The sequence below is a fragment of the Haplochromis burtoni genome, unplaced genomic scaffold (assembly GCF_018398535.1).
Source record: "Haplochromis burtoni strain Fernald_Lab_line unplaced genomic scaffold, NCSU_Asbu1 Contig_118, whole genome shotgun sequence".
Lineage (NCBI taxonomy): Eukaryota > Metazoa > Chordata > Actinopteri > Cichliformes > Cichlidae > Haplochromis > Haplochromis burtoni.
The window spans coordinates 1,509,517-1,530,290 of record NW_024582479.1 but is presented as its reverse complement, the minus strand read 5'-3'; the positions used below and the strand labels follow the sequence as shown (position 1 = coordinate 1,530,290).

Genomic DNA, 20,774 nt, shown 5'->3' with positions numbered 1-20,774 from the left:
TGTGTGTGTGTGTGTGTGTGTGTGTGTGTGTGTGTGTGTGTGTGTGTGTGTGTGTGTGTGTGTGTGTTTGAATAGAAAGTATAGATAGAGCAGGAATTAGTGGTGGGAGTTGGATAGAGCTAAATAGGGAAACTGCAATGGAGCAACCACTAGGCTTTACCATCAAAGGAATACCCTTGCTGGAGATACTAATTAGGGACTATAAACAGTTCATTTCTGTGATATCTGTTAACATTTTATAACAGTAAATATTTTTTAAGAAACAGAACACTGAAACCGACCTGTATAACTTGCTTTACTGCAAATGTTATTTTAATTATTGCCATATTTTGATTTGATTTTCATAGATATTTAATATATTACTGTAATGTATATTTAAATCAGCATATTTATAACATAACCCTGCATCAGACAGGCAACTTGTCCAGGGTGTACCACATCTCTCATCCTTTGACAGCTGGGACAGGCTCCAGCCCCCCCAATGACTCTGAACAGGATAAGTAGAATAAAATGGATGGTTGGGTTTTGACAACACTAACAATCTGTACTAAAGCTGAAAATAATTTTATCTTTTTTGGAGCTCTGACAGTGCAATTAAAATCATTTCAATGTTAATGGTTTAAATGTGCTTGCTTGCCTTTGGAGAAACATATTCACCTCATATTAAGCACAGTAAGCTAAATAAATCAAACTTAAATTTCAGGTAGATTTGTTTAGAAATGTGATACAGAATGCAGATGAAAGCAAAAGGAAGTTCCATATTAACAAAAAAAAGGTCTCTATAAAGTGTTCATTTTATTTTACTTAATTATTTCTTTTGTATGAGGTTTCAGGGACTGATGCCATATCCCGCAGAGCAGAGACGGATTCAAATCTCCCAACAGCAAATGGGTCTTTATATAAATACAAGCCAAATGAATTGCCTTGTTTACACAAAGAATATGTATTAATACTGCCTGAATAAGGAGCATAACTCTCAGTTTCTGAAGCCAGGTTTTTCAGTCACACGGAAGATAAACAACTTCCATATGAATCCCTCAAACACCATACATGACATTTTAAATACATGAGGTAGTATTTTTTCAATTGCGCAACTATGCAGAAAAGTAAAAACATGATGCCCTTCTCTATGTTGCATTCTCTCTTGGGGTCAAATTCCTATGCCTCTAAAATCTGTGAGGCCTATTGATACACAGAAACAAACATTAACCCTTCCCCTACAATTTACATATGCATGCCTACACGAGGCTGTGCTTAACCTGTTGTGTGTGTGTGTGAGAGATTTACTTCTCTTTCCTCATGACATTTAGCAGTAGTGTATGTGATTGAGGGAGGAACACATAGACAAAAAGGGAGAGAAACTAAGCCATCCATTGCTAATTTGATAGCTTTACAATCAGATAACAAAAGAGGTTAACTTTGCCTGGGTGGGCTGTTGTGGAGCCCCAGGGTGAAACTCTCTGTTGCTCTCTGCCAACACACACACACACACACACACACACACACACACACACACACACACACACACACACACACACCCCTACAATATTTTACAATTTAAGCAAAGGTCAACAAAACTTTAATACAAACAACTGACTGAAATGTATTATTAATCTTCAATATCATTTAACCAAATAATGAAAAGGAATATAGTCAACCCCCGGTGTGACAATAACCGCAAATACTTGAGACCCCCTTTATAACTGCCTATTTTAATAGTTCAAACATCAAATCATCCCAAAACACTTAAAAATCATTTCAAAGTCAAATTAGATTAAAAACGAGAGACAAAGACACACAAAGTACACAAATACGTGAACCACTTGAACAGCAGATGTCTACGCGGTGAACTGGCAGCGTAGACATCTGCAAATAATTTTGATCTATGGAAAAAATCTGTGAATACTGAACCGTTAATTGGGGGGGAGGTTTGACTGTATTATACTTGAGCAATATTACTTTTGATAATAATAATAATTCTGAAAACATTTTATTAAGATAACATTGGTCAGTCTGTTTTTAAAAAAGTGGCAGCAGGAGAGATGGAAGTGGTTGAAAGAGCTTTTCACTGAATGAACTAATGAAAAAAGCTCTGTGCCAGAGATGTAACTAGTTATGTGGGAAAATGTAATAATTTAAATATGCTATTCAGCATTTATATGGGATGTATTGGAGTGACTTCTTTGAAGTTGTGTAGGAAGTGTGTACTAAAGTAAAGGATGTAGATGGATGACTATTTAGCCAATGATCAATTGCTGCTTTTTTTGGGTATGTGTGATCCTCATCATATCATCAGAACAGGAGGTAGCATCAAGGTGGTCAAAAAAAAAAAAAAGGAATGCAGCTGGTGGTGTCTTGACAAATTCGCCACCCCTCACCCCCTCCTAGAAGAACGCTAGAACACCCAAGTTTTAAACTCTACTGATTCCACTCCCAGTCACAAACACACACAGCTGGCATGGCACATAGCCCCTCTAAAACAGCCACCCACAGAGATATCTGTAGGTCAGGTACTATAAATCAGACTGTTATTGATGCAGTGTAACTGTTTTAACATATTTTCCACAACCATGATAAAATATGGATCTGAATAATAAACATGAGCTGCTACTTTAGTATTACTTATGGATACACACATGCTTGTTAGGAAGCAGATAATTATTCAGCTTTATTCCTTCTTCAGTTAAATTCCTTTATTTTCTATTTTCCATGTTTTTAAATCAAGTCTTCATCTTAAAGCTACTTCTCATCCACAGCATTATGGTAAATTTTCTTAGTGAACCACTGCATGTTTGACTCTCCTTTTCCATATCCATTAGTTTTTGCATCTTTTATACATCTTCCCCCATCACCCAACAGTGGCACTGGTCAAGACTGTGGTGGCAGCAAGCTAAACAATGAAACGCAGACATCCCACTTCCTCACAACATCTTCCAGCCCCTGCTGAGGAATTCCCAGACCAGATGGGATATGCAATCCCATTCGGAGTCTTCTGGGTCTGCCCCAGGGTCTTCCTCCATTTGGACATGCTGAGAATACCTCCACAAAGAGGGAGTCTGGCTCAGGAGGGATAATAATTAGATACTCTGGATGCTCTAAAATGGCTACTTTGAACATAAAGGTAACGTGGATTGACTTCACCCTCCTCCTTTTACTAAAGATGACCTTAGATTTACTGCTGAATACATTTGTTTAGCCTCCCTGCTACTACTACAACACCCACATACACCCTATACCAATCAGCTTGTTAATATCTTACATCATAAAATCTCTCGTGAACAAAACCACAAAATACAGTGAGGTAAGGCATCTCCCTGTTGACTCCTCTGTAGGGATGGGTACCGGTATCCGGTGCCATTATGGCAGCGGGTCTGACATAAACGGTAGTAACCAGACCGAAAAGCAGCCCACATTTCGGTGCTTTATTTCGGTGCTTTTTTTTTCCCTGAGATGTCATACACTTTGAATTCTAGCCAATCATTTTACGTTTCCGAGGATAGTAGGCGGGTCCAGGTACGTACGTTCTTTTAGAGCAGAGCTACAGATTAACAATGCCCAAGGCGAAGCGGTCAAAAGTCTGGCTGTACTTCACAGCAAAAGATGCAAACTCAGCAGCCTGCAACAAGTGATTTAAGCTGATACTGTGACACTGTGCAAAGGAGGTAACACCTCGAATCCGATGAAACACCTGGCAACGCATAGTGTTTTTTTTAAAAGCCGAAAAATGCGCCGTACTTAATAGCTTGCTGCGAGACCTCACACCGAGCGCATTAATAATTTCCCCCAGGGATCAATAAAGTATTCTGATTCTGATTCTGATACTGCGGGAGTGGTGCCTGTTATCGGACCCGGAGTTAGCAACATCCCCCAAAAACACGAAGAGGAGAGTCCTGGCCCCTAGCCCTGCCAGTGTAGCAGAAATGATGACGGATGATGATGCAGCAGCAGCCGTTCTTCTCTGCGTGAGTAGTTTGATGTTGTTCGTGTGTAATTTACGTTGAGTAGGCTAACCACGTTATTAAATTAATGCACGTAAAGTGAACTAGCAAACACCGTCGTAGTTACATGCGGCTGTCCTCTTGTTTGATGGCAGATACTCCCTTCACCCTGGCCAAAAAGGCTAAAATGACCAAAGAAAGGCTTAACCACAAGTGCAAGTCTCTTTTCCATCTCCAACATAAGGAACATAAGAATGCTCAACATCTTCCCATGCTGTCAGCACTTTATTTCCTGGTAGTCTTGCCAGTAAAGAGTTCAGAAATGCTTCCACTTTCTTTCTGTGTTAAACATACCACCTTTACCACAAGCATTTTTCCTTTGAATTCAACTACTTTACTCAAGCAGAAGCTTTTAAAAAAAATTACGAAATTCTTCCATTCATGATACTTCTCACTAAAATAACAACTATAGTTCTTGTGTTTCTCTTGATTAAAGTTGTGTATGAGCCAAATGTAAGTAGTAAGCAAGATAAATTAATATTTTGGACTAACTGTTAAATTACACAGATGTTATCTGTATCCAACTCTGCATCAAGTCATGTATTATTTTCTTCATTTGTCTGTTGGGAACTTTTCGTCCCTGCAGACAACTTCACTCTAACTATCCACAAAAGATCATGAAAATCATGTACAAGTGTGTAGCACACCGCATAAACAAATATTTTCATAGACAGAAATACCTGACAGCGGCTGAATATATCACTGGGAGTGGGCTGGATGTTAAAGTGTTTGAGAACTCGAACCGCCTGGTCTCTGGCCTTTTCTGAGCAGGCTAGGGAGAGACAGCGACCCTCCGCCACCTGGGAACGCAACTGTACGGGAAGATACAGACAAACTATGTGTACCAGGAAACAAGTCAGACACACCAATGCATGAAAACAAGCGCACAGTGCATCAGCATTCCCTAGATTTTAGATTTGTTTTTGAGTTCATGTGTACTTACAGTTTGGAATGGTTGTCCACATGTAAGAATGACACGGCCTTCAGCCTGCGCTAACTAAGACACAACAAATTCACACAAGAACAAAAGAGTACAATAAATGTATGCGGTAATGACACTCATGCTTGAAATGTACTTTGGTACACAAAATTCTGAAAACATTATGGTATGTTTTTATATGGTAATATAGGTTCTGAAGATGCTACAGTACAGTAATTTTTGGCCTAGTAGAAGCAAGTCTAGGTGTAGGAACAGGTCTGCTCTAATTTGTGCAGATATTTATGATTTGAACTGACCAGGAAAACGTTATGAATAGCTAAAAGCGATCAGTTCTTTCTAATACCATTTGCATAAAAACTACAGGAGGAAAGACTTGTGGATACCTAATCATGCCATTTCTGGGCTTCAGCAGTGAAGTAGCTGTGGCATGAGTCAAGCTTATATTTTTAGGATCATTAAGGCTGACATCAATACCATTAATAACATCACAATATAGCAGCGTAAGTATGTGGCAACATCCTTTGGAATGAGGTCATTCATTCAATTTATTTTTGATATGAATAAATGGGGTATGGAAAAAGTGAAAATTAAATGGTAACAGCACTGATTACCAAATATCTGATATTGTGACATCCCAAGGGCTTTTTCTGTGGAAAATGTGAATATTTAGAAAAACTAGCAGGACTAACCTTAGCTGCAACCCTGTGATCATCAGTGTTCTCCAATATGACCACGTCAACTCCTAAACAACGCAGGTATCTTCCGAGTCCCTGCAGCATGTTGTCACACACCACCCGCAACTGCTGAGGGGGTAGCGGTGGGGAATCTTCTGAAGGCTTCTCACCATACAAGACGCCTTTCTCTGGATCTGAACGAGAGGGGCTGACCCTTTGAGCCCCCTGACATTCCTAAATGGACAGAGACAATAATGTGATACTTAACCGATCCCCATAGGGGGATTTTCTTTTCACTTGCACCACAGTTCAGGGAGGCTATAGCACTGGGTGAGCTTTAAATCTGCACCCCTGGAGCTGCTAGGAACTGCTGAAGTGTCTTTGTCAAGGACTTATTGTCCCTCCTTACAGGCTGAAGGCTCAAAAGTTGGGTTTTCAGTAAGAGGTTTTAGCATTTACATGTAACATGAAAATTTATCACAGAAGAATGAATAGCTAAATTAGCAGATTCTGCTTTACATGTAAATAGGTTGGTCGCTGTCTATGAAGCGGAACCAACACCTACAGTAATCCTGCTGGTGACTGCAATCATGTTTCTGCATGAAATTCTGCACTATTAAAAAGGCAAAAAAAACCCTAACTGAATACATACTCTTTGCTTCAAGTATTAAAATGCCACTCTGATGCAAAGACCCTCTATAAGGAAACTGTTTACTAGGTCCCTTGTTTGGTTTTGGTCTCAACAACACTGATAATTGTTAATTGCATTCACAGTAGAATTGCAACATGTCCAGGTTGAGTATAAGGTTATGAAACCTACCAAAAACAAATATAAGTAAAATATGAACAAAGCAGGTCAAGTATATTAATGAACTTTTGTGAAATAGTGGGAAAAATATTTAAAACTGAACTCTTGAAATAAATATAAAGATAAAACAGCTTTTAAATTTCTCTACCTCTTAGACCAGCAAGCACAGTTACTACATGTTTCATCAAGACAACTAATGAGGGAAAAACAATCTATATAAGGTTGTGGTTCAGGTGGTAAAGTATATGTTTTCTTAACGTAAGATAAGAAGTTTGACTTGAAAATTGCTTATCTTATCACTCATGGCAGTGACTTTTATTTCTCTACTTTTTGTTCTCCCCCGTCCGAAATGAGTTCAGCGTCTTTGTTTTTTACATACAGGTGTAAAGGTTTGACTATTACACACACACACACACACACACACACACACACACACACACACACACACACACTGGTCTGAATGCTGCAGAGTTACTGCAACAGCCAGTTCTGCTCCTGTTAATAATGTCTAATAACGATGTCAATAAATCAAACAGCTGAATATTCATAGTTTATTAGCTACACCAACTCACACACACAGACACACCTTTCTACCTACCTATCTAGATATAGATATAAAGATGTATTAAAAAAAAGAAGAAAAGGCAACTGATCCCTGACCTCTTTCTCAAGGGTCTGTTTTGTTTGCTTGTCCTTTTTCTCCTTCAGCTTCTTGTCTCTGCTCTTCTCTGATTGGCTTGAAGATATGCTGCGCAGGTCATCAGGCAGCCCAAAAGATGCTGGGTTGCGGGAGAGGACAGAGTACACTTCCAGCAAACAGTAGGCATCTGCCACTAGAAGATGTTAAGAAGCAAAAGAAAGAGAGGGGAAAAAGGGGGATTTATTGGTTTGCAGTTCATCAGGGGATAACAAAATAATCTCTGATATTCTATAGAGAAGAGAGCAGCGACCATCTGTCTCTCTGTCATTGTCTGTCTGTGCATGCACAATACCTTACCTGCATATCTAATTTGGCTGATGCGTAGAGGCCGCTTCTCCCAGTTGGACATCTGCTCTGTCTTGTCCAGGGGCCTTCCCAGGACCTGTTGTACCAACAGACTGAGGCCCTTTTCTGCACAGTCCTCTCCCACCAGTACCTCTTTAGGGCCATTTTGAGTCCGGCTGAGTGCACTATGTTGAATCTACATTACAAATTACAGACATAAAATAGCATCTGTATTTATTTTAAACAGTGCAGGACTTCATTTAGAAACTGCGTTATATTAAGTTATGGAAATGAAAAGAAAGATTACTTTTTTATGTATACTTAGAAGATCAAGCATCCCCTCCATTTTCAGTGGGTCCTCTTGTAACTGGGGCCAGGTGGCCAACAGACACTTAAGATCACTGGCCATACCATATCCTGAATTGCAATAAAAGGAGAAATGTAGGAGACCAAAGTATGTAAAAAGAAAAAAAAAAAGGGCGAATGACTTGGATATAACACTGAATACATGCTAACCTAGTTTAAGGACACTTTGTTGGGAGAACAAGCTCCTGATGAAACAAATTGTTTCTGGGTGCTCACAGAATCTCCTAGCACAGAGGTCTATTAGGAAAACCTGATCAGAAACTGCAAGTTGTATCAGGGCCACTTGCTGAGTTGAGATACAGCCAAATGTTGGCTGCCACTCCATGTCAACTCCGACTACAACACCTTTCTAAGAAAGGACAGATAGCAGAACACAGGAGAGAAAGTTGAATAATACATGATTGCAAATACAGACTTTTCCCATCATTAGGTGCTGTTTAATCCTCTGTACCTTGAGCAGAATGCTTTGACATCTCTCGAGAGCTTCTGGTGTGTCCACAAAGTGCACCTTGTCTTTGGTAAGTGGCACTTGGTAGAACTTCTCACAGTGAGACTGAGCTAGCTCCCACTCCTCAGTTTCTGCAGTATCACTCAGAGATATCTGTCTGAGCAGAGGTGAGAAATGTGTATTTTTTATGAATATGCAAATAAAAGACTGTGTGCTCTATAATGGCAAACTGATAACCAAATAGGAGGGAAAAAAGTGACTAAAACAATGCATTAGGTGTTATGAATGAGTCGAGTGAATCAGCGAAATATGTAAATAGTGAAAAAGAACCAAGTGAGCACAAAAGCTTTGTTTATAAGACTGCATTGAGAAGCTGTTGCAAAAGCAGGATGAAATCAGTAAGTAATATGTGAGAAACAGGATGTGGAGAAGAAAAATTAGACTCCACAGTTCCCTTTATATAAAAAATACAGTTTGTACATACCACAATTTGCGTAACAGAAGATGTTTATACATGTTCTGGCCAACTTACTGTAGAGCACGTGGTAGACTCTGCTGGGTTTCCCATACTCCACAGGGAAGTCGATATCTGGGGATGCTGTATCTCAGTGACCACTGGGAGGCTTTCCGAAGACAAGAGTACTTCACCAACATCTCCACCAAGTGGATCTGCAGCTCAAGGTCATCTGCCACTACATACTATACATACACAACAATAAACTTACTGCATACAAGACATAGCGCCATACAAATTTAGGCTTCATCAAGTCACATATAAACACATACAAACCCACTTGTACATGGTCAATCCAGTTCTCTTCTGTCATGCCTTTCTACGAAGAAAAAAGATACAAAATGCTATTTTTAATTATTCTTCATTACAATTTTTAATCTACAATGTGAGGAGAATTTGGCAGCTAAACAATAGGGTACTGCTAAACTGAAAATTCAATAATAATAATATCTGATCATATTGTCTACTAGTCCTCAGTCTACATTTTCATCCTCTGCAAGCAGTGTCAGTTAAAGTGACGGTAAGACTTAATTATCTTCTCTAACTTATCGAAACAAATCATTTCTTCTCTTAAGCACACAGACGTGGGTTTCAAAAGCTTTTAGTAAACTTTATATTTCCCCTTTTGTGCATTTATGTCACACAATTACATTTGACACTCTCTTACCACATTCTGCTTTTTTGTTTAAATTGCACTTTGAACTGCTACTTCACAAAAAATAATACATACAGTCAAGTGGAAAAATAAGTTCTATTGACTAAACTAAGTATACCTATTGATTCTATAGCTTGCAGAACAAACTTTAGCAGCATTAACTTGAAGTAGTTATTTTCTGTATGACTTTATCACTCTCTCACATCATTGTGGAGGAATGTGGCCCACTCTTCCTTACAACATTGCTTTAGTTCATTGAGTTTTGCAGGCAGTTGTTTATGCACAGTTCTCTTAATGTCCCGCCGCAGCATTTCAAGCAGACTGAGGTTTGGACTTTGACTGGGCCATTGCAACACATTGAATCTTTTCTTTTTCAGCCATGTTGTTGTATATTTGCTGCTGTGATTGGGATCATTGACCTGTTGCATGAAGTAATTTCAGCCCAGCTTTAGCTGTCAGACAGATGGCCCCACATCTGACTCTAGAACACTTTGTTATACCGAGGAGTTCATGGCTGACTCAGTAACTGCAAGGCACCGAAGTCCTGTGGCTGCAAAACAAATCTCTCCACTACTGTGCTTGACAGTTGGTATGAGGTGTTTGTGCGTTGCTTAGTTTTCACCAAACATGGAGCCATGCATTATGATCAAGCATCTCCACTTTGGTTCCATTTGTCCAAGTACATTGTCCCAGAAGACTTGCTGTCACGTTCTTTTTAGAGGGAGGAAGCTTTTCTCTTGGCAACCCTTCCAAACAAGCCACAGTTGTTCAGTTTTCTAACTGTACCCTACTTCAGTTCTTCACATGCTAACTGAAGCTATAGTCCTGGGATTTCTCTGAGCATTGCACAGTCTGACCTTGGAGTGAAATTTGCTGGGACATGGACTGCTGGGAAGATTATGGCACTGTGTTAACGCATAGCTGAACGCTCCAGACCAGCAAACTGTCAAATCAATCAACTGTATTTGATTAGCAGAACCTGGCTGCTACATCACCTTTTAAGTTCCTATAAAAGTAGTAAGAGTGGACTGCATAGAATTTCGTGAAAACATTTACTCTCCCATAGCTGTATATCACTACGTAAAAACTAAAGCACAGCTCACTGAACTGTAAGTTAGCAGGGAAACTCACGAGCTTGTTAAACACACTAATCACATTTATGCCCCTCCTAATGAGTTTAGAGTTTATTTAATGTTTTGTAAAGCGTCCTCGAGTTTCTTGAAAGGTGCTGTACAAATCTAAGTTATTTGTTTGTTTTTTTACTGGCAAAAAACAAACAGATGTCAGAAAAAAATTTTTGTTGGAAAACAAACAAAAATTATATCTGTCTTCCATTTTCATTGGTTTACTTCACTCTGAACAGTTTAGCTAAAGAACTAAAGGTGAATGCTGATGACAGCACGTAATAAAAAATAATGACGTTGAAATAAAACTGAACGTCTGCTCCATCACTTACCTCCACAAACCTCTTGTACATGAGGAAACGCAGAGAGTCTAGTCTCCTCTTGTGCAGTGCATTGGGACACAGTCCTGCACCAAAAAGACAAGGTCACTACAATTTATGCCCGAGACATCCACCTGCAATATGCATGAACGAAACATGCACCCAATCATCCACCTTTATCAATCTTGAATTTCTCCATGAGTCGCAGGACGTGTTTGGTGAGCATTTTCGGTTGAATCTGTTCCATCCGTTGTTTGGTCAGATTAAGGCGAGGGAACTGACTGTGGAAACATGCGTACCCACACAGTTACACAACTTTTTTCTTTTTCTTTTAAGGCTCTGCATGTCAACACCTGTATCAAGTTCACGTACGTGTACCATACCTGTTTAGCTCTTCCACACAGAAGCTGGGGTGACACCAAGAGTCTAGAAGTTTAACCAATCGTTCCTCTAGATGACTGTAGCCTGAGACAAAGGACACGGCCACCGACATCTTATCCTGCACGATTAGTGGTACACACATCTGCAGAATAACATAGGAGATGAAAATTTAGGAAGTTGGATAGAGATTTAATAGTGAGTTTATATAGAAGACATTTGATGGTTAATTAATAAATAAATACAAGGACAACAAAGACTGGATATCTCACCTCCTCCATATTTAACTCTTCCTGTAAGTTCAGCTTAATACCGAGCGTTGCTGCCTGTGGGGGTTATAAATTTCACTTTCTATGATTTTATTTTGTCTTAAACATTTCTGCAATAACAACAATAATATCATGAAATCATGCACCCACCTCTTTGTAGAAGCTAAGAGCATGCAACCAAGTAATGTGCAATCGGAGTATGGCTGGATCCAGTGAACTGAGTTGGTAGATGTTTATGAGACTGTCTACAAAGTTTGGCTGGGTATCTGTTAGCAAGTTGAGAGCACGCTGTTGGAGTGCCACTGCTTGCTGTTCCGACACTGAACTCAGATTGACCTGTATGAAGAACACAAACCCCCAATCCAAAACAGAAATCAAAAACACCCTTTTAAAACACTAAAGAATACTACACTACTACAGAGGTGTTAATGAGAAGGTTCGTTAGTCTGCACTAATAAAATAAATTGCTCAGGTATTCATTTTCAAATAGCTCAATGATGGCACAACTATAAAGTCAGCAAGCCTTTGTGTACAGTTCAAAATCACAAAAGGATGAAAAAGTCGGACTGCTAACCACAACAGCAGGTTTGTAACTGCTTGCCTATTTACCTGAGGATGTTCCTTAATCCATGTCTGGAATTCCATGAGTATGTGATGGCCAAGGGTGTGGCTCCGACCTTTCTGTTTGCCCGGACAACTCTCCAGGATTGTTAGTAAGGCCTCTAGAGGCTCAGACAGCTTTGAAAATCCCTGGAGGGCTGCCAAATGTAGCTGTGGGTGGACAGAGGAGAAGGGAGTGGTAAAACTATAATAGAGGAGAAGGTTGAATGAATGTATAAAACATTAAAGTGTGATGGTAGATTACTTCGAATCTAAACCTTGTGGACAACTCTGAGCACTTGCTTACTCTGTTTTATTATTATGACTTTAAAGTGGATTTTTCAAAAATGTTTTTGTGAAGCCAAAGTGTTACACTCAAGTTAGAGTCAGAAAACGCCTTAACTCCATCAGCATATATGAGTCTTTTGAGACATTTTGTGTAAAAAGTAATAAAAAAAAACAATCTCTAACTTCCTACACGAGAAAATAATATATGAGTGACAAATCCAGACTGTTTTAATTTGCAAACCAGATGTTAAGCACTCAATATCCTACTCACACAGATCTCAAGTTCATTCAGAGCAACACAAATTCCTTCCTACTGACAGGCAGTCTGGTTTCCTCATTAACACACACACACACACACACACACAACACACACACAAACACACACACACACAGGTGAGCTTCATTTAAGGATTCAGGGTTTTCTCTCACTTGTTCCTTCCTGTGCAAATGCTTCATACAGACACACAAAAGCTCCAATCCTGCTACCTTTGTAAACACACACACTCAGTATTGCATGTATGGACCTGACACACGCTGTGAAAGTGACTCTTACCATCTGCAGATCTTTCCGGTTCCACAGATCGAAGAGTTGGTCTCTCAGCATGGCAGGGTCAAGACCTGGGGGCATATTGCACACACAGGCACAGAGACAATCACACACACACACAGTGGGATTTCACTTTGACCTTTGACATGTTAAGGAATCAGAGGTGGAGTTATACTTATTTTAAACTAAAACTATTTCAATGGATGTCTTTTTGGGGTATTATAAGAGCTCTTTTTGTGAAAACTGACCTGTTCAAAGATGCAAATCCTCTGAAAAAAAACCCAAAAGCCACAAGTTGGCGCTATACGTTTTGCACAGATTTAAAGCAATTTATACTGTTGACCCCCTCCCCAATTCTTGTAAACAAAAGGTTAAATTTGTTTGCCCAATCTTTTGAATTCTTATTTTCTGTCTCACATAATTCTTAACTTGGCAGTAACATGATCCACTAGAAAATACTGTTACAAGAGGCATAGCAGAGCAGCCATAACGTCAAACATTATTTCTTTAACAGGCACAGCAGAGCAGCCATAACATCGGATTAACAGCTGAGGCTGGTTGGACAGTAGAGGAACCGAGCATTAGCTCTGCATTCCAGCTGAATGTGCAGCCAAAATACTCCAGAGAAGACTCTCGAAGCACATTTTAGGAATGCCATGGTGGGTACGAGAGCTTGGAAACAAGAGAAGCTGTGAGCATGCGTGTGTGTTTTACAATTTGTGTCTGCCTGTGCGTGTGTTCCACGGAGCATTCCCAAAAACTCCAGCTTCTTTCTCTGTCACTCATGCTGTGTGGCCTCCACCGTATCTGCCCCCACCACCGCAACCCTTCTTCCTTCCCAGGGCTACTTTTCCTGTTCTCCTCTCCCTCCCTGCACCAGTCTCTCTTGATTTTGTCTCGGATTTCCCCAGGAAAAGGCTATGCGCTGGTCATGGTGTAAAAAATACAGCCTTCCTGATGCATAGCCTGGGAAAGCAGACGAAAAGACCTCTCCCTCCTCTCTCTGAGCTGGCCTCTTTCTTTGCTGCACCTCTCCTGGTGTGACACTTTTTGCCTATTATGTTCCCCGTTAAAGATGAATTTTACATTCATCTTCCTGCAGCGGCCCTTTTAGTAGAGCTTGTTTTTGTTTTCTCCCCTCAATCAATCAACATTTCCTTTCAATTCTCCAGCTTCTCTTAATAAACTCACGCTAAATTAGTGAATTTGCAATTCACTAAATTGCAGCAATACTAGTATAATAATGTTGCCTAATTTTATCTCACTTTTATGTTGACTCTATTTAGATTTCTTATTCATGAAAATGCTAGTTGCACTACATCAGTGTATTGCCATATTTTGATCCACAAAGAGCAAACTTTACATTTGTTTTAGATCATTTCCTAAAATCTATCAGTGTTTTTAATTTAATTCTACTTGACATTAAATTATATTCAACTACTTGACAAAACTGCTTTTTTATTACCCACGGTGGCTTTGTATGAAATGGATTATGACATGCATAAAAAAACAGCATCACAAAAGTCCACTTAACGGTTCTCAACATTTGAAAGGCTGCCGAGTTTCCTTTTCTGTTATGCACCCTGCCCGCGCTCATTCATCCTGCTGCCGAACATGCATAGGGTACGTGCACAGGGACTCACACAAACACCACAACCCACTTCAGTCTCGCTGTTTGTATGAGAAGGGGAGAGAGGAGAGGAATGTTGAGCATGTAGCTTCTTTACACTCTTGGCTAGTGGATGAATGACAGAGCTAGAGGCTCCCCATTCATTATAACATAATAACCCTATCACCACATACAAATACAGAGACACATGCAGAGAACATGCACTCATTCACCCCTTAGAAGGTGACTCTTTTCCTTTCTTGTTTGTGAACGTGAGAAAATCAGAAATTTGGAGGAGAAATTATGCACTTTATCCGAGTGCATCTTTAGAATTTATGTTTATAGGCAGATAAAACTATATCAGTGAAAATTAGACGGTTTTAAATCCACAGACAAGTCTGACTGCATGTTGCCAAGCAGCTGCCAAAATAAAGGAAACACAAAGATCAAGTGTCTAAAAGGGGCATTTGGTGTCATTACAGCCACCAGAACAGTTTCAGTGCGACTTGGCAGTGGTTGCGCAAGTGGCTCAACTTCACTGGAAGGATGCCACAACATTCTTCGACAAGTACTTCTCTTCTTTTGAATTTTGTTGGAGGTGCTGGAAAAGGCTTTCAACAGGTGCTATTACAGAATGGTGAAATGGAGGAGTATATAAGGACTTGAAGAATTTGATGCTTATTAAACCCGTGTTTACACGTTAACTGCCTCTTCGTAATTGACCCACTACAAGCTGATTCCACCAAATATAGAGTGACACATGCCTAAAGGGTAGACAAGTATAACAAGTATAAGATTCAATTCAGGAATGTAATCCTACAAAACTCTGTACTTTTCAGTTATTTAATGGAAAACAATTACTTACTTTGGTGTTTTACACGAGGACATGGGTGATGTTTTTATTAGTAAGGCAGCTGTGAAAATCTTAAAATGTTGCCCTCCTTTGAAATTTCACATTTTCCAATTTGGTCAAATCTGACCCTTTTGGGGGTCTCCCCAATATGAGAAAATGTTTTAAAATATATAGAGGGCTGGGTGACATTTCAATTACTTAGATCACCGAGACTGTGCCTACTGGGGGACAGAGGCGAGGTGCCACAGTTAGACAAAGCAGGCTTCAGAGTGTTAAACACTGGGCTTGTGACGTTTGTTCGTCTTATTTTAACACTCTGGAAAGAGCCTCGGACTCCAACCCTGAAAATGTGGAGGAGAAAATGACTGAAAATGCCGCATGCGAGAAAATGCTGGGAAGGTTGAGCAGCAAACAGAGACTCTAAGAGAACAAATTTTTTTTTATTATTTATAATTTTGTGTGGTTTTTGTTGTTTTGTGTTCTTATGTTATGTTAGTTTAAATGTTCAAAATAATAAAAACTTTAATTACAAAAAAATTTGATCCTTTTGGTGGACTGGTTCTGGCCTTTGGGCCGTATGTATTAAACACCAGGGTTGTTGCAAAAACACAATAACTCTGCGTAAGCTTTTTTGATAGAAGCTTTCCTGTTATTTGTGACCATCAGATTTTTGAAAAAAAGTTATGCTTGAGTAAATGAAACTCAATTAACTCATTCACTGCCAGCCATTGGCAGTGAATGAGTTAAACCCATTGACTCATGCACTGCAATTGACGGCTATAGACGTCAATGGCAGTGAATGAGTTAACAAAAATGTTTGAAAAAATAAATTTATTGCAAAGCTCGTGATGTCTTGTTTTTTTTAAAGAGCATTCCTCTCTTCCAAATGTACATGTCACTGATGTTAATCAGCTGTGTGTTAGTCTTCATAGCCACCACCAAATCTACAGTTTACCTAAATGAGCTTTTTTGTTTGGAAGAAACCTTAATAGGAGGTCTCTGTGTGAGAAAACTATGGTACAAACCCGAGGCCTCTGGAGTAGTATGGCTCATTTCTGTCTGCAGGATGAGGTGCCGCTATCACTCTGTAGGTGTAGAAAGAAGGAACAACAAAACACATTGTTGAAATATCTCGCTGTCACAATAAACGGATATTTTTTGGATAATATGTGTAAACACAGCCATCTTTAACATCTTTAAAAGCATAACATTGTGTGCTTTTTTTGGTTTTTTGTTGAACCATTTATTAATTTGCCCTATGAATCCTGTCTACAGAAGTTTCCAAAGACCCAATGTTAAATTCAGTCTTTAGGCACTTTACTGGCAGCTTATTGCAAAAGTACATAATTTGTTCACTTTTTTGTTTTTTAGCTGAATCTATGAAAAATTCCCTAGCCAAAGAAAATCGGCATCTCTCAACATGGTGTGCAGTATGTCCCTAAAAAAAAGTCACATCCTGAAGAAATATGAAAAAAATAAATAAAAAAAATCTAGCAAAGACTTGACACAGGACCTGAGAGATGATTCTGATCCTTCAGTTGTTCCATTAAGTAATATAAGAAATGCCTCACTGGAAGAGTGGCTGTCAAGAGGCAATTCTTAAGTGAGGGAAACAAGGAAGAAAGGCTGAATTACTCCAGTTCACACAAGAACTGGACTGAATATCAGTGGTAATAGATCTTATAGAGTGATGAATCCACATTTGAAATTATTCGTTCAAATAGTTGTCAGTTTGTACAGATGCGGTGAGAACAGAGTACAACAGTGAGTGTCTACAGGAGAAGTGTCCAACTCCAGGCCTCGAGGGCCGGTGTCCTGCAGATTTTAGATGTGTCCTTGATCCAACATGGCTGATTTAAATGGCTAAATTACCTCCTCAACATGTCTTGCAGTTCTCCAGAGGCCTGGTAATGAACTAATCATTTGATTCAGGTGTGTTGACCCAGGGTGAGATCTAAAACATGCAGGGCACTGGCCCTCGAGGCCTAGAGTTGGAGACCCCTGGTCTACAGCCTTCTGTAAAACACAGTGGCAAATCCGTCACGGTTTGGGGCTGCACTTCAGCCAGTGGCGTTTTAATGCTTGGAAAGAAAAGCACACAGTGGAAGACTATCAGTTATGGACTGGCCTCCCCAAAGCTCAACATGACTGAAGCAGTGCAAGATCATCTGGACTGAGAAGAAGAGCTTTGAATGTCCTTCAAAAAGCCTAGAGAACTATTCCCGAGGCTTGCCTAAGAAAGTTCAGGCTATGTTGAACAACAAAGGTTGTCAGACCAAATATGGACTTTCAAGCTTGTTAAGAATTATACAAACTCTTATTTTTCCCCCTTTTTTTTACTGTACATTCCCCCCTTTCTCCTAGGAAAAATATTAAGATATTACTAGCAGTGAAAGAACTGCAGTACTATACAGTATTAGTACTGTATTTTTATCCATTTGTCCTCAAATTAAAAAAAATAAATCAAAATTTAATAAATACAACAGTACAACAAGGGAAACCTGTGGGAATTGCAGCCTGGGAAAGGGCAAGATGCCATTTGGCAGTGAGTGTGAGTTTAATACTGAGGATGTTTTTTTGTGGGCCTGAAAACCGGTTGTTTCTCCAATGTAAATATCTGCAGGCTCTAGAAGGGGCCTTTGGCACTGACACAGTCAGGGGCAGCAGCATCTATTTTAGACTACAGAGTATGAGAAACGAGATACGGCACCTGCAGTGAAGTCTTTTTTTTTAAATTATCTTCTATCCCCACCTCGTGGTGACAAAAAAACCTCCAGCTTCCTCTACACTTTCTCTTTAACAAACACGATCTCGTGTGACCCAGTCAAAAAGCACACCCTCTGTAAGTATCTGTGTGAATGCTATTGTTAACCTCTAATAGGTTTATTGTCTAAAAAGGTCAAAAATCAAACGTGAAGAAACTCAGTGTAAGCTAGCTAGCTACATAATCTCAAAGCCAGGCTGTCACGCTGCTCTTCACCACACAGATAACCTTTATTTGTTAAATCGTCGACAAGAAATAAATGTTTATTCACAACAGTATAACGTTACGTTATAGACACGAATATACTCACCAGTTTTATACAGTTAGCAAACGTCAAGTAAGCCAGCTCGCTTGTGGCTTCGTGTTAATGCATTATAATCAGTTTGTTTGGTCCGCTTGTGGGCCAATTTCGCCCATAAGTTGGTCTTAGGCGGCGCTTCCTTTTAAACTATACATGCATTTGGTGTTTTTTGGCCACATATTCACACACCATAACTGATAAATCATGCCAGAGCTCCAACTACAAACCTGAATATGTAACAGCAGACTCTATGTATACGGAGCTGACTTAAAACGGTACGAGTCCAATAGGTAATGCTGCCTGTAAACTGAAACTAGGGAGAAATATTTCACAACGACTATTCTTGCTCTGTCTTTTCTGTGGGGGTCTGTCCTGGCAGTTTAAAGTACGCTACCGCCACCGTCCGGTCACAGTACGCAATTTAACACAAAAAAGAATTAAAACTTTTTGTTCATCTTTCACATAAGTGGCTTAGTTACACAATATAAGCATTTTTTTCATTTCTTTTTGCACAAATTTGATGCTTTGATCCATTCTTGCAAATGTCTATGCAAAACAGTCTTCTGTTTACTACATTTTTAAATTGCCAGTAACATGGCAATCAGAATAAGTAGGTAATATTTTTCCTTTTTCTAACCTGTGTAGTGGCTTTTATGTTTTCTGTATCGCAGCAGCGTGGTCTGTCAACAAACTGGAGTAGGGAAGGTATAACAATATAAATCCTGTCCAATCTCTTGCAGTTAACCTTCCACACATATTAATGTGTAACTGCGCACTCCTGAAATTGTAGATATTTTCAATCACTGCCATTAATACTCCAGAAGATGCTACACACAATGACGCTGATTTGTTCTTTTCACTGACAAAGAGATAAACTGAGGATTTTAGGGTTTCTTAATTGTTTAAACATTGAGGTTTGGTCATATATTTGTCGTTATGCTGGTCACCAATATTACCTTGTATTTGTACATTGTACTTCGGTTGTTTTTTTTCCACACATTTTCAGTCCAGTTTTTCTATTTGATCATTGGGGGGGTGACGGACGGACGGACCCGGTGCAAGTGTAACCGGTGTGATTCTGCGTTGTGTCTGATAAAAAAGGTAAAAGAAAGAAAGACCTCCAAGTAAATAATTTGCCCACTCCAGCTCCTACGACTAAATACAAACAGTGGGGAAGAGGGTTAGCTCAACCCACCACAACTTCCAAGCTAGCAAGGAGTATATATTCATGCTAGCATTTATGGCGCCTAGAACACATTTATGATACACACATACTACACACTTATAACATCTAACAAAAACAGGCTTAATAATGACAATAATTGAACTAAAATCGCAATCAGAAACATCCAGGTGGCTAAATATGCATTATATGTGTTTTAAGGTGTTGGAAAGAAATGACACCCACCTTGTAGAAAGGGGAGAGGCAAAAGGGGTACACTGTATTTATAGGATTGCACCAAAGAAGAAGAAGAAAAGAATAAGGAGGGGCTCTAACTGATAATGAACATAACTACAGGCTTGGAGGTCCTAAAAGTCAGGTATAAAAGGAGCAGTTTGGGGGTTTAGAACACATTTTGTGTAATTATAACAATGTGATTTATGACCCTGTTACACAGGAACCAAAATATGCTAAGAATTGCGCTGGTAGACACTTAAAAGAAGTGGAGGATCTATTGGTTTTGTGAGGAAAGAAAAGATGAGAGGTAAGTGTGTTAGCCTAACTATTAGCCTAAAAATCCGACTGACTTATGATAAAACACTCACAAATACCTTATCTGGAACAACAGAGATATTTTATATAAAAATAAATCACTTTTCCTGGAAACTTGGATCCAGAATGGGATCCTATTGGTGGCTCAGCTGGTTAGTACTTACATACGACGACTTTATTGCACTATATAATTTTCCAATCAGTGTTCAGGAATTCTCAATGGTGCTTGGTGCCATACCCTCAGGGACTTTAATGTTATATAAAAACACTGACAGCTCGATCTCTACCTCAGTCACTCTCCCTGATCCAGCTGAGTCACCAATAGGAAAAATCTGCTTTTCACAGGAACTTGGTAATAGCAATAAAAGAATACGTAGTTTATTCCAAGAAGATATCGTCTCTCTCCCATATATAATACCTTATTGGAACCGGTTTGTTCCAGATATCAAGTGGAAGACAGTCTGGATGGTCCCCCATAAATATTTGATTGTAAATAAGGTAAAAGAAGTCTCATTTAAAATTCTACATAAATGTTATCCAGCCAGTCACTACATGGTAAAATTTAAAAGGGACATAAATACTAATTGTACTTTCTGTGGGGATCATCCAGAAACGGTGA

At 39.3% G+C, this 20,774-nt stretch overlaps 1 protein-coding gene across 3 annotated transcripts in view; it reads right to left on the bottom strand.

Annotated features, from left to right (window-relative positions):
• The window catches only part of exd3 (exonuclease 3'-5' domain containing 3), a 65,918-nt gene extending 46,054 nt beyond the window's left edge, over positions 1-19,864 (bottom strand). The window contains exons 1-20 of one of the 3 annotated variants that reach the window (XM_014338909.2): positions 19,850-19,864; positions 19,398-19,530; positions 16,402-16,461; positions 12,921-12,985; positions 12,089-12,250; positions 11,630-11,815; positions 11,483-11,536; positions 11,216-11,355; positions 11,007-11,113; positions 10,845-10,918; positions 9,014-9,052; positions 8,752-8,918; positions 8,223-8,376; positions 7,922-8,120; positions 7,713-7,822; positions 7,418-7,601; positions 7,081-7,253; positions 5,628-5,846; positions 4,942-4,995; positions 4,679-4,810 (exon numbers count right to left, since the gene is read on the bottom strand). In XM_014338909.2, coding sequence (XP_014194395.1) covers positions 4,679-4,810; positions 4,942-4,995; positions 5,628-5,846; positions 7,081-7,253; positions 7,418-7,601; positions 7,713-7,822; positions 7,922-8,120; positions 8,223-8,376; positions 8,752-8,918; positions 9,014-9,052; positions 10,845-10,918; positions 11,007-11,113; positions 11,216-11,355; positions 11,483-11,536; positions 11,630-11,815; positions 12,089-12,250; positions 12,921-12,985; positions 16,402-16,429 — 2,247 coding nt within the window. In that variant the 5' untranslated portion in view covers positions 16,430-16,461; positions 19,398-19,530; positions 19,850-19,864. Of the gene's footprint in view, positions 1-4,678; positions 4,811-4,941; positions 4,996-5,627; positions 5,847-7,080; positions 7,254-7,417; positions 7,602-7,712; positions 7,823-7,921; positions 8,121-8,222; positions 8,377-8,751; positions 8,919-9,013; positions 9,053-10,844; positions 10,919-11,006; positions 11,114-11,215; positions 11,356-11,482; positions 11,537-11,629; positions 11,816-12,088; positions 12,251-12,920; positions 12,986-16,401; positions 16,462-18,450; positions 18,753-19,397; positions 19,614-19,849 lie in introns of those variants that run through there. The other 2 variants (XM_042223713.1, XM_005938807.3) reach the window with 2 other exon arrangements.
• Between the last annotated feature and the right edge of the window lie 910 nt (positions 19,865-20,774).